The sequence below is a fragment of the Diabrotica virgifera genome, chromosome 5 (genome assembly GCF_917563875.1).
Source record: "Diabrotica virgifera virgifera chromosome 5, PGI_DIABVI_V3a".
Lineage (NCBI taxonomy): Eukaryota > Metazoa > Arthropoda > Insecta > Coleoptera > Chrysomelidae > Diabrotica > Diabrotica virgifera.
The window spans coordinates 115,146,638-115,159,550 of NC_065447.1; the positions used below are offsets into that span (position 1 = coordinate 115,146,638).

Below are 12,913 nucleotides of genomic sequence, written 5' to 3' on the forward strand. Positions count from 1 at the left end.
ATCTCAATGACACAATATGGAAGAACAAACACCTAAGACAAGACAGAAAAGCAAGAATCTATAAAGCTGCAATTAGACCTATACTGACATACACGGCGGAGACAAGACCTGGCACATTTAAAACTAGACAACTACTTACTAGAAACAACAGAGATGAAAATACTACCACAAATATCAGGGAAAAGTCTGTTGGATAGGGAGACAAGCGAAAACATAAGAAGATCATGCAATGTAGAAGACAAAAATGGATGGGTTACAAAACGGAAACAGGAGTGGAACGAACACATTAGTAGAATGACAGAAGATAGGATAGAACGAATAGCACGAGATAAGTCACCAAAAGGACGAAAAAGTATTGGCAGACCAAGAAAGAGATGGTGCGATAATTTAAACAATTAAGGGCCAATTTCTCATATCGAGTTCAACTCCAGTCTAACCTGAACTTCTAGTAAACGTCAGTTTAAAGTCAAAATCGTCTTTCTCAATTCACGTTCAACCGATGGCAGTTTAAACTTGAACGATGCTTGAACGGTGGAATTCGGCCGTTCAAAGATTTCAGAACTCAATTCAGATGATTTCATGGACTACCCATGCGTTGTATTAACACGAAACGCTGTCATAATATAAATATATCCTATTTTATTATATTAAGCCTAACGATAAACGATAACATTATTTTTGTTTTTATAATATTTATTTATAATTATTAAAATGACTATTTGACTATAAATACTTAAATTTAACTTTATTTAAAAACATCATAAAAATGTAGTTCAAAATGGCGACAGTTTTTTACCTTTTGCCATGAAGAAGTAGTTTTTAGATATCACAAGAATTAAACCTTTATTGGCGTTTATCTCAATAAGTATAACATGTGACATTTCTTGTTTTTCCCCTGTACTCTTTAGTTTCTAATCAAAGATACTGAATCTAAACAACTTACTTTTTACTATTTTCTGAGTATTCTTCTGAATCTGATGAATCATTATCGCTATTAATTTGGAAATCAGAATCACTGCCACTTGAAATTTCAGGTATTACGTCAGTCAGTTTCCGTTTAGTTTTACTTTCTCTATTGCTTCGTGTATTATACGAATGATTTCGATGGTCGGAATTGTGGTTTTGACTATAAGATTCATTTTGAGTTTCGGCAGGTTCAATAATTTCTATATCACTGTCACATTTATTCTGAACCTTTTCAGAAGAATTTGTACGTATTGATTCAATATCAGACTGGAATACTGAATCACAAGTATTTGATATTTCTCTGCATTTTTCATTATTCGAAGTTGTACTTTTAGTTAATGCATTATCAATGTTACAATCTTCATCCAGTGGTAAATCTTCTATAATTTCTTCTATGTCATTATCAAAACGACTGGTGTCTTCAACTGAACTAGATTCTATTTCCACATTTTCTTCATCAACATCAGTTTTATCTCGAGCATCAATATTGTTTAACAGAGGATGTTTTGAGTTATTATTTTTGGGTACACTGCTTTGTTTCAAATTACTTTCTGCTTGCTCCGATGTAACTGTACCAATATTTCTTACACATTCTAAATCAATTTCAACATCATCTTGTCCACCATTCTCTATATTACTGTCATATTTATTGTGAAAGTTTTCAGAAGTTGCATGTACCGATTCAACGTCACAAAGGATATCTGAATCACAAGTATTTGATATTTCTCTGCATTCTTCCTTATTCGAAGTTTTACTTTTACTTAATGCATTATCAACGTTAGAATCTTCATCCAGTGATAAATCTTCTATAATTTCTTCTATGTCATTAGCATAACGATTGGTGTCTTCATCTGAGCTAAATCCTATTTCCAGATTTTTATCAACAATATCAGTTTTATCTCGAGCATCAACATTTTCTGACAGGCTATTAGCATGAGCATTACCAACGTTAGAATCTTCATCCAGTGATAAATCTTCTATAATTTCTTTTATGCCATTAGCATAACGATTGGTGTCTTCATCTGAGCTAAATCTTGTTTCCAGATTTTTATCACCAATATCAGTTTTATCTCGAGCATCAACATTTGTTGACAGGCTGTTCGCATAAGAATATTTTGAGTTATTATTTGTAAGTATACTGCTTTGTTTCAAATCATTTTCTGTTTGCTCCGATGTAACTGTACTAACATTTCTTACACATTCTAAATCAATTTCAATATCATCACGTCCTTCTTCCTCCGAATAATTTTTTGTAACTTCTTTTATACTATCAATTTGAATACTGGTATTGAAAATTTGATTGAATTCGGATACTAATTTTGTAATATCATTATCAGTCGCTTTATCTTTCACTGAATCTATTATTTGATTATCAGTAAGCGTATTTTTGTCCGCTACGGTTGGACTTCTACATACTAAAGTAAGTTTATTATCAGTAGATTTATTTTCAGGCTTAGACAATTCTCTGATAAAACTGTTCTCTTCTATGTCTTGTACATTATACTTAACAGTGTCTTCATTTGTAACCACTCTAGCTGTATCGTTACATTCTAAAATAGGTTGATTGTCATCAGTGTGAGAATCCTTAGCTTCACGTAATTCTTTATAATCACAGTTATGGGCAGTTGTATTATTACATTGTAAAATCGGTCCATTATTATCAGTTTGTTTATTCTCAAGTTCACATAATTCTTTAGAATTATCTACACTGTCTCCAGATAATTCTTTCAAATTATATTCAACAGTATCCTCATCAGAATCTGAAATACTAATTATATCTTCGTTAATCGCTTTACCAGAATTTTGCTCTAATTCGTTAGATTGAGAAATATCAATATTAGAAATGTCATTTAATATTACAACCATCTCATTAGTATTTGTAGGTACTTGACAACCATTATTAATATCAGAAAAACACAACTCTTGTTTGTCGTATTTACCAAAGATACCGCTATTCAGTCTATATTCCTCATTAGGCAAGTCTTTATCATTTTCACATTTTATATCATGTTCTGTATGTAATTCATAATTCGAAATTTCAGTCTGATGGTCACTAGCTTCTGTTTTATCAATTTCCAATAACTTTATTTTACGTTCTACATTATCAAGACATCTGGTTATAAAATTAAAATAACTTCGAAGCATATCAACACAATCTACACAAATAACTGGCTGTTTAGTAAGTTCCATATTCTGCAAAAAATAAAAATTATAAATAAAATAATAAAATAAAGTAAAAAAATAATAAACAAATTTTGAAAAAGTACATATTAAATAAAAATAAACTGTTCAATCAAATACAGGTGAACCGAAATATGAATAGACGCGAACATACTGTGCGCGCTAGCAAATTATCAAATTACGACAGAGAGCACTCAGTTGATCGATAACCGCTTAGCTGTTTATGTGGATAGTTTTACTATTCGTGACGTTGACCAGTTTTGTGTAGAATGTTAATTTTTAATAATAGTTTTGAATTTTATAATTTTTCATTTACTAGGGCGGTCCGATAAGTACTTAGCCCACAATAGAAAAACGAACATTTTGGGAAAAGTGGAGATTTATTTCTGAACATAGTCTCCTTTTAGCTTGACACACTTGACGTAGCGATGCCTCAACTTTTTTAACCCGTCTGAAAAATAAGATTTCTCGAGGTCTGCAAAGTAGGCTCGCTGCAGCGAGTGGCTTTTTCAAGTTTGAAAACAAAAAGAAGTCGCACACGGCCAAATCTGAAGAATAAGAGGGATGGGAGAGCAGTTCGTAACCCAATTCGACCAATGTCGCCATGCCAACGACGAAGGTGTGAGCCTATGCGTTGTCATGCTAGAAGAGCATTTTTTTTTTCGCAAATTGGGACTGTTGTTCTTCAATTTGCCGATTATTTGAGATAATCAGCTCAATAATTCGGCATAGTAAAGCACAGTGATCGTTTGTCCTTTTCCAGGAAGTTGATATAAATTATACGTTGTAAATCCCAGCAAACGGTATCTATCACCTTTGCGGCCGATAGAACAGTGTTATAAAATCATATAGAAACTCCTTCACATTACGCTTAAGCAGTCTCGGATACTGCTCTGAAGTGGTCTCATCGTTGCGTTTGTTGTCCTCAGTAAGCAAATGCGGCACCCGTCGACCCATCGCGTCGACAGCTTTCTCATGCCCAAAATTTCACGCAGAATATGACCTATATCTTTTGAGATGCCTACTGTCTCAGCTATCTCGCGCATCTTCAGTCGGTGGTCTGCCAATACGATATAGTGGATTTTTTCACGTTATCTTCCGTGGTAGTCGTTTTCGGGGCACCTGGCCATGACTAAAAACCGACGTGCTTCCCTGCTACAACTAGTTAAACCAATTTTTCACATTAACCATCGAAGGAGAAGAGTACATATATACGGCATCCAAGCACTCTTTGATTAAGCTGCACGATTTATCTTTCAAAAACAAGATTCGAATCACCGACCAATATTGCTATTTTTTATTTTTCTAAAATCTTCAAACACGCTGTGAAAACAAAACTACTAGTCCGATTCAGCTAAAATTTTGACACAGGCCGTCAACAAGAATGTGTTATACAATAGTATGTCTTTGGAGATAGTGGCGCTCTCAAGCGGAGAGGCTAAGCACATATCGGACCACCCGCGTAATCAGTGCCGGTTTAACCTAACTTCAGGACCTGGATGTTTAGGGGCCCCCTTAATTGCTATTCGTTGTCAGTTTTTTAACAAGAAAACACATGTATTAACTATAAATGTTCATTGTAAAATATATACATACAATATTTTTTTTAACAAACAAGAAGGATAGCAAAAAAACAAAAAGTTCCACAAAACGACACATTATGACAAACAAAAAATATACCTATTCTAAAAAATACATAAGACAAAAATTAGTTTACTCTTTTTTCATGACTACACATTAGCAATCTGTAATATAATACTAACAAAATTCATTTGCTCCAGGTCTTCATTTTCTATACTACAATATTTATATGCGTCTAGATTTTCTTGACCCAAATTTGGCGTTAAATATCTTTTTAAAGCCGAAAAAGACCGCTCGCCTAATGCATTAGAAGTTGGTATCGTCAAATAAACTTGCAGTAAAGGTACAATATTGGGAAATGTTGCCTTTACTTGATGGATGGCATCTCAATTTTTCAAATGTTTATTCAACTTTTGGCATAATGTTATAGAATAAGTAATTTCATTATGCAACTTCTCTTTGGTTTCATTAACATTTTTTTTTTCTATTTTACGCATGAGGTATTAATTGACGTCTTGACTGCTAGCTTCTTTATCTAGCGTAGAAAATATCTAACAGCTGATGTAACATCTTTGTAGCATTTAAATCTTTTTGTAGCATATAACATTAATTACCTACTTCAATTCTGAATCTTTCTGGTCCCTTTAAAATTTTGTTTCACTTTCACCTGCTTCATCGAAAAATGCTTTTCTCTTCTTTGTTCTTTGAAGGTCAGTTGTATAGAATATGTTTGAGATATCCTCGTCTTCACAAAAAAATATTTTTGGTTTTAGTTCAATTTCGCGTAACATGTTTCTTACACGTCTCCAGCAAATCTCAAAGTAGATGTCATTAATTCTACTCCAATTGACACGTTTAAGTCCACAGTTTCTTCACGTTCACGCTTTGCTTGTTGCATTAACTCGTTCCAAAGTTTTTGTCCAAATCAATGTTAATAGAGATGTCTCAAAGGTATCCGTTTTATTCTGCAGTGTCTCAGCTTTATTTTTAACTGCTGATTTTTTGTCTCTATTATTGCTTAACTGGAAAAATAGGTTTGATGGATCCCTAGTTTTAAGGTAAAGCATTTACAGCGTCAAAAGTTTCTACAAATTTTCTTTTCATCACATTCAAGAATTCATTGCAAATTTGGTGAGACAAATAGCTAACTGAACCTTTTCTAAGTAATTTATTTAAACGATGACACTTTAAATCCTCATTGGATCAACGGAAAGCTAGTCCCTGAGAAGCAAGTAATCTAGTAGTGACAACTCTTCTTATGACGTTTATCCAATAGTCAGCTTCTCGTTCTACTTGTTCTTTCAAGCCAGCGTCTATAACTCCAATTAATGATGATCTTGTTATTGGTGTAACCATAGAGTTCAGATGCAATTTACTTTTTTCGTGAGATAACTATTTTTTTTTCAATTGAAAATAACTGGCACGGGTACCAATAAACAGATTTAACACCTGCGTCGTATATTAGCCAATATCTCTTTTCTTTGCCTCCATTCGGTTTTGCTCTATAAACGTTGCTTTCATTTAATCTTCTATAATAAGCTTTGTCTCCATCTTGATACATTTTTTTACAACTTTATAAGGAATCACTTTTTGGTTTAAAATTTATCACAGTTATAAAGTCATCAGTATTAAAATCAGACTATTTAGTAATCGCAGGTATTTCGTTGTATTTTCCTCTATTTCGGAAAATATGTAGATTATCTAGCGGACTTTACTTTTTTATTAATAAAAGGAATGGGTCCCTACGGGCCCCTCCGGGGCCCTGGCCCCAAGCGCCCAGTGCATAAACCGGCACTGCACGTAACCTAAAAACGGATAAACAGTAAGTATACATTCGCTCAACGAGAAGCAGCTGCTGATAAACCTATTATTGACTTTAAAAAAAGTTCAAGACCGTGTGGCTAGCATGACAAGTAATTTGATAAAAATATTGTAATAGTAAATAATCTGTGATTTGTGGGTTGCATTTTTAAGAGTTTCTGTGTGTAGCATCAAAAATATTACAAAGAAGAGCCATGAAATTCAGCAGGAAGTGTATCCGGTTTTGTCACTCCTAATAAGTCTCACCTTATTTGTTTCACCAAATTTGCAATGAATTCTTGAATGTGATGAAAAGAAAATTTGTAGAAACTTTTGACGCTGTAAATGCTTTACCTTAAAACTAGGGATCCATCAAACCTATTTTTCCAGTTAAGCAATAATAGAGACAAAAAATCAGCAGTTAAAAATAAAGCCGAGACACTGCAGAATAAAACGGATACCTTTGAGACATCTCTATTAACATTGATTTGGACAAAAACTTTGGAACGAGTTAATGCAACAAGCAAAGCGTGAACGTGAAGAAACTGTGGACTTAAACATGTCAATTGGAGTAGAATTAATGACATCTACTTTGAGATTTGCTGGAGACGTGTAAGAAACATGTTACGCGAAATTGAACTAAAACCAAAAATATTTTTTTGTGAAGACGAGGATATCTCAAACATATTCTATACAACTGACCTTCAAAGAACAAAGAAGAGAAAAGCATTTTTCGATGAAGCAGGTGAAAGTGAAACAAAATTTTAAAGGGACCAGAAAGATTCAGAATTGAAGTAGGTAATTAATGTTATATGCTACAAAAAGATTTAAATGCTACAAAGATGTTACATCAGCTGTTAGATATTTTCTACGCTAGATAAAGAAGCTAGCAGTCAAGACGTCAATTAATACTTCATGCGTAAAATAGAAAAAAAAATGTTAATGAAACCAAAGAGAAGTTGCATAATGAAATTACTTATTCTATAACATTATGCCAAAAGTTGAATAAACATTTGAAAAATTAGATGCCATCCATCAAGTAAAGGCAACATTTCCCAATATTGTACCTTTACTGCAAGTTTATTTGACGATACCAACTTCTAATGCATTAGGCGAGCGGTCTTTTTCGGCTTTAAAAAGATATTTAACGCCAAATTTGGGTCAAGAAAATCTAGACGCATATAAATATTGTAGTATAGAAAATGAAGACCTGGAGCAAATGAATTTTGTTAGTATTATATTACAGATTGCTAATGTGTAGTCATGAAAAAAGAGTAAACTAATTTTTGTCTTATGTATTTTTTAGAATAGGTATATTTTTTGTTTGTCATAATGTGTCGTTTTGTGGAATTTTGTTTTTTTTATATTTTTAAATGTATTTTTTGGAATATTTTTTACGTTTGCTATCCTTCTTGTTTGTTAAAAAAAATATTGTATGTATATATTTTACAATGAACATTTATAGTTAATACATGTGTTTTCTTGTTAAAAAACTGACAACGAATAGCAATTAAGGGGGCCCCTAAACATCCAGGTCCCGAAGTTAGGTTAAACCTGCACTGATTACGCGGGTGGTCCGATATGTGCTTAGCCTCTCCGCTTGAGAGCGCCACTATCTCCAAAGACATACTATTGTATAACACATTCTTGTTGACGGCCTGTGTCAAAATTTTAGCTGAATCGGACTAGTAGTTTTGTTTTCACAGCGTGTTTGAAGATTTTAGAAAAATAAAAAATAGCAATATTGGTCGGTGATTCGAATCTTGTTTTTGAAAGATAAATCGTGCAGCTTAATCAAAGAGTGCTTGAATGCCGTCAATATTAGTATAAATTTAAAATCTCGACTGAATCCGCCGTTGCGTTAGCCGCCATCTTGATTTTAAACGAGAACGGTTTTTGCTCAATATCTCCGCCATTTTCAATTTTTTGACAAAAAGTGTAGAAACTGAAATTGTTGAAAATGCGATTTTCTATAGTTTCATTTATTATAATTTTTTTCGTGCGGTCGATATTTTCCGAGTTATGAGGGGAAAATAGTGACAGTTGTAGCATAATTATTGAATTATTGAATTATCTCGTTTATTATTAGTTTTACAACAAATATATACGTATACAAAAATTAAGAGAATTAAATTCTGTACAATTTTGATGCCGTACATTTTTTTGATAAAATCAATATTTAAGGTAGTACGTATGTGGTAAAAGTGCGAGCGTAAGACCTGATTGATTTTGTAGCAATTGTTTTTGTTCAATATCTCCGTCATTTTCAACTTTTCGACAAAAAGTGTAAGAACTGAAATTGTTGCAATTACGATTTACTACAATTTTTCGAGAGAACCAGTGGCGGGTCTACAAGGGGGGAAATGGGAAAATTCCCCCCCAACAGGGTCCAAAATTAAAAAAAAATTGTTGAAACATCACGATATATTAGCTGACATAAAACTTAAAATATCGACAGACAAATTCAACCAATCAAACCCGCTAGTTAATAAAATTAAGTGAACTTAATGCATATAATGTCTTTTTATGTCTTTTATATACTTAGTTTGGTTGAAGTTTCATTGGAAGTTTCAAAAATTGTATAAAATATAATTCTCTTTATTTTTGTTTATGTACAATTATTATGTCGTAAAGTTAATAATAAATGAGACAATTAAATAATTATGCTTCCCCTCCGCTTCCATTATTTTCCCCCTTAACTCGGAAAATATTAATCGTATAAAGAAATTGTGCCAAAAAATTGTAGGATATTGCATTTCCAACAATTTTCTTTCCCACCATTTATGTTGAAAAGTTGAAAATGGCGGAGATATTAAGCAACAACAGTTCTCATTTAAAATCAATATGGCGGCTAATGCAACCGCGGAATTCAGTCGAGATTTTAAATTTACACTACTATTGATCTCTCGTAAAGGATAGAATTATAAAATTTGGGGCAGCTCGGAAACAAAATTCAATTCAATAATTATGCTTCCCCCACCACTTTTTACTATTTTCCCATGTAACTCGGAAAATATCAACTGCATGAAAAAAATTGTTAAAAAGAAATTGTAGGAAATTTTATTTTGAACAATTTTAGTTGAAAATGACGTAGATATTGAACAAAAACAATTGCAATAAAATCAATCCGGTCTTACGCTCGCGCCATTATAGCAAACGTACTACCTTAAATATTAATTTTAGCAAAAAAATGAAAGAGATCAAAATTGTGTAGAATTTAATTCTCTTCATTTTTGTATAGGTACATAATTGTTGTAAAACTAATAATAAACGAGATAATTCAATAATTATGCTCCAACTCTCACTATTTTCCCCTCATAACTCGGAAAATATCGACCGCACGAAAAAAATTATAATAAATAAAATTATAGAAAATCGCTATTTCAACAATTTCACTTTTTGTCAAAAAATTGAAAATGGCGGAGATATTTAGCAAAAACAGTTCTCGTTTAAAATCAAGATGGCGGCTAACGCAACGGTGGAATTCAGTCGAGATTTTAAATTAATACTAATATTGACCCTCCCTAAAGATTAGAAAAATAAAATTTGGGGCAGCTCCTAATGCAAGGTTAGGCCTGTTATTCGTCTAACCCGACTGGACTATATATTTTTGGTGGCTGAGCATGTGATTTGCCTGTATCAGCACTGATGATGATCTATGTAAATTGAAAACATTCTGTGATTCAGATGTAGCCCTTAAGTTTTATAAAGGATTTTTCAATAAATGTTTTATAAAATTTTACTTTCGTTGGTAAGTATATAAGAGAATGTACATTACAAATGGAATATTAAGTGACAAGCATAAAGTACAATTATTACAATACATACCAATTCTGGAAGGCATTTTTTCTGATGTAGTTGCAGCGAAGAATCATTATTTTTATTAACAAACAAATACATGTCATCTTCAACCACTTTAAAACAAGTCCGACATATCCTAGAATTCTTATGAAAACCATTTTCTCTTAATCCAACTAAATCTTCTAAATCTAATTCTTTGCAATTTTTTGTTTTATAATTATAAAGATTATCTTCAATTTCTAGACAAGTGGATTTGAAATTAAATATACTGCTTACAAGTCTATTGCAGTCGTCACATACTCCTGCCTTGTTTAAGTATGGTAACTGTAAAAAATTATTATAATTAGAATTAGGAACATACAAAACCAAACAAATAAAAATGCTTTAAATAAATAGTAGAAAACAATTTTATACAGTTTTGTTAAATTTTATCTTTGCCCCTGCGTCATGATTCATTTTCAAATAAGTTAAATGAAGACATAAATTGAAATGTATGTTGATCATTGATGCATACTGTCAGTGGTAATAATTAGGAAATGGCTATTATCCCGTGGACATATTTGATATACAGTCAACCCCGCTTATAGGAATACCGGTTATAGGAATATCCCGGTTTAAGGAATAGAAATTTGAGGTACCGAAACTGTTTTATTAGCAACTAATGATCGGTTATTAGAATATCCCGGTTATAGGAATACTTTTGTTTGGCACGAAGTCTATTCCCATAAGTGGGTTCGACTGTATAAAGTTATTTTATTGAAGTGTTTAATCTTTTTTCACTATTGAGGAGATTGATGGACTCAACATTAAACAGCTTGAACATCATACCAACTATTACTAGTATAAAGATAAATATAGAACGGTAATAAATAAATTAAAAAAGTCACAGTTAATATTGTTAAGAATGTTTAATATTACCTAAGGCTGAGAAATACAAAACTATTGAGTGACTTACATAAAAAAACAACTAAAATTTTATATCGCACCTTTGCGGAAACAGTGACAAGTGCAAATTTTTCACAAATTGAGTTATCAACACTACAATATTATTAATAGGTACTCGCCCTGGTCTGGGGACCCAGAAGTAGGGCTTACAATACCGGGATTCCGGGATCCCGAATACCAGAATCCCGGATGATTTTTATCCGGTATTAAAAACCAGATTCAGATTCGTTTATTCATGTCAATAACACAAGTGTTTAACACATGTCAAATAAAATTACACAAAGATTTGGACGCAATACAAATTAAAAAGATGCACAATACGACTAAGAGTGTTAATAAAAATACTAACATTAAAATCACATTAAATTTGATTACATTAACAATGGACATTGCTTAAAGTCATAAAATCCTAAAACTTAAATGCAAGAAATTCCTCATTACTATAAAAAACATTTTCTAACCAGTATTTAACTAAAAAATACTGGTATTTTGGTATAACATTAGTTAGTCCTGTCGCCAGGGAGGGTACAACGGCCTCCTTTATTCAGATGGACTTACCCAAGTTTTTTTCATGTATTTTGACCCGTAGAATACGAATTTTTTGGGTAACAGTTGATCCGGATGTCGATAAGATTGTTATTGACCAAGAACTTGAGGAATTACATAACAGAGATTTCTCGCAAAACAAAACATTTTTTTTGTATTTTTTGGGTCATTCTAAGTAAAAAATGTTCTAACAAGTTTTCCCGTAGGATGCTCAGTTTTGGAGAGAAACGCGGTTGAACTTTCAAAAAATCGAAAAACTGCAATTTTTAAACCCGAATAACTTTTGATTAAAAAATAAAATAGCTATTCTGCTTAGCGCCTTTGAAAGTTCAAGTCAAATTATATCGGTTTTGATTATTTGCATTGCTATAAATTTATTGTGTTATTGTTAAACAAAGCTACAAACACCTAGTGCGTGAGTGATGCTTTCTATGATTTCTCATTTAAAATCGAACGAGTAGGTAGAATAGGTACTAGTGCAATCGAGGCTATTTCTACGTAGCATGCGTTAAAACGCATGTAAAGGCACGGGAAACACTATGTGTTTACAGCTGTGTTAAACATTAAAAAAATAAATTTTTAGCAATGCAAATAATTAAAACCGATATAATTCGACTTAAACTTTCAAATGCGGTAAGCAGACTGGCTATTTTATTTTTTAATCAAAAGTTATTCGGGTTCAAAGATTGCAATTTTTCGATTTTTTGAAAGTTCAACCGCGGTTATCTCGAAAACTAGCCATCCTACAAAAAAAATTGTAGAAACATGTTTTGCTTAGAATGACCCAAAAAATACCAAAAAATGTTTTGTTTTGCGAGAGATCGCGGTTATGTAATTCCTCAAGTTCTTGGTCAATAACAATCTTATCGACATCCGGATCAACTGTTACCCAAAAAATTCGTATTCTACGGGTCAAAATACATGAAAAAAACTTGGGTAAGTCCATCTGAATAAAGGAGGCCGTTGTACCCCCCCTGGCGACAGGACTAAGTTGATAAAAACTGAATTTATGCACAATATAAATCTAAATTAAAATAATACTAATTCATTACAAGAATTTTTTTTAAGATAAACAAATAATTTTGTTGTATTA

At 32.3% G+C, this 12,913-nt stretch overlaps 1 protein-coding gene across 2 annotated transcripts in view; it reads right to left on the reverse strand.

Moving 5' to 3' along the window:
* The window catches only part of LOC126885107 (probable serine/threonine-protein kinase DDB_G0282963), a 56,934-nt gene that overhangs the window by 32,284 nt on the left and 11,737 nt on the right, over positions 1-12,913 (reverse strand). For both annotated transcript variants that reach the window (XM_050651533.1, XM_050651534.1), the window contains exons 2-3: positions 10,357-10,653; positions 944-3,159 (exon numbers count right to left, since the gene is read on the reverse strand). In XM_050651533.1, coding sequence (XP_050507490.1) covers positions 944-3,159; positions 10,357-10,653 — 2,513 coding nt within the window. The remainder of the gene's footprint in view (positions 1-943; positions 3,160-10,356; positions 10,654-12,913) is intronic.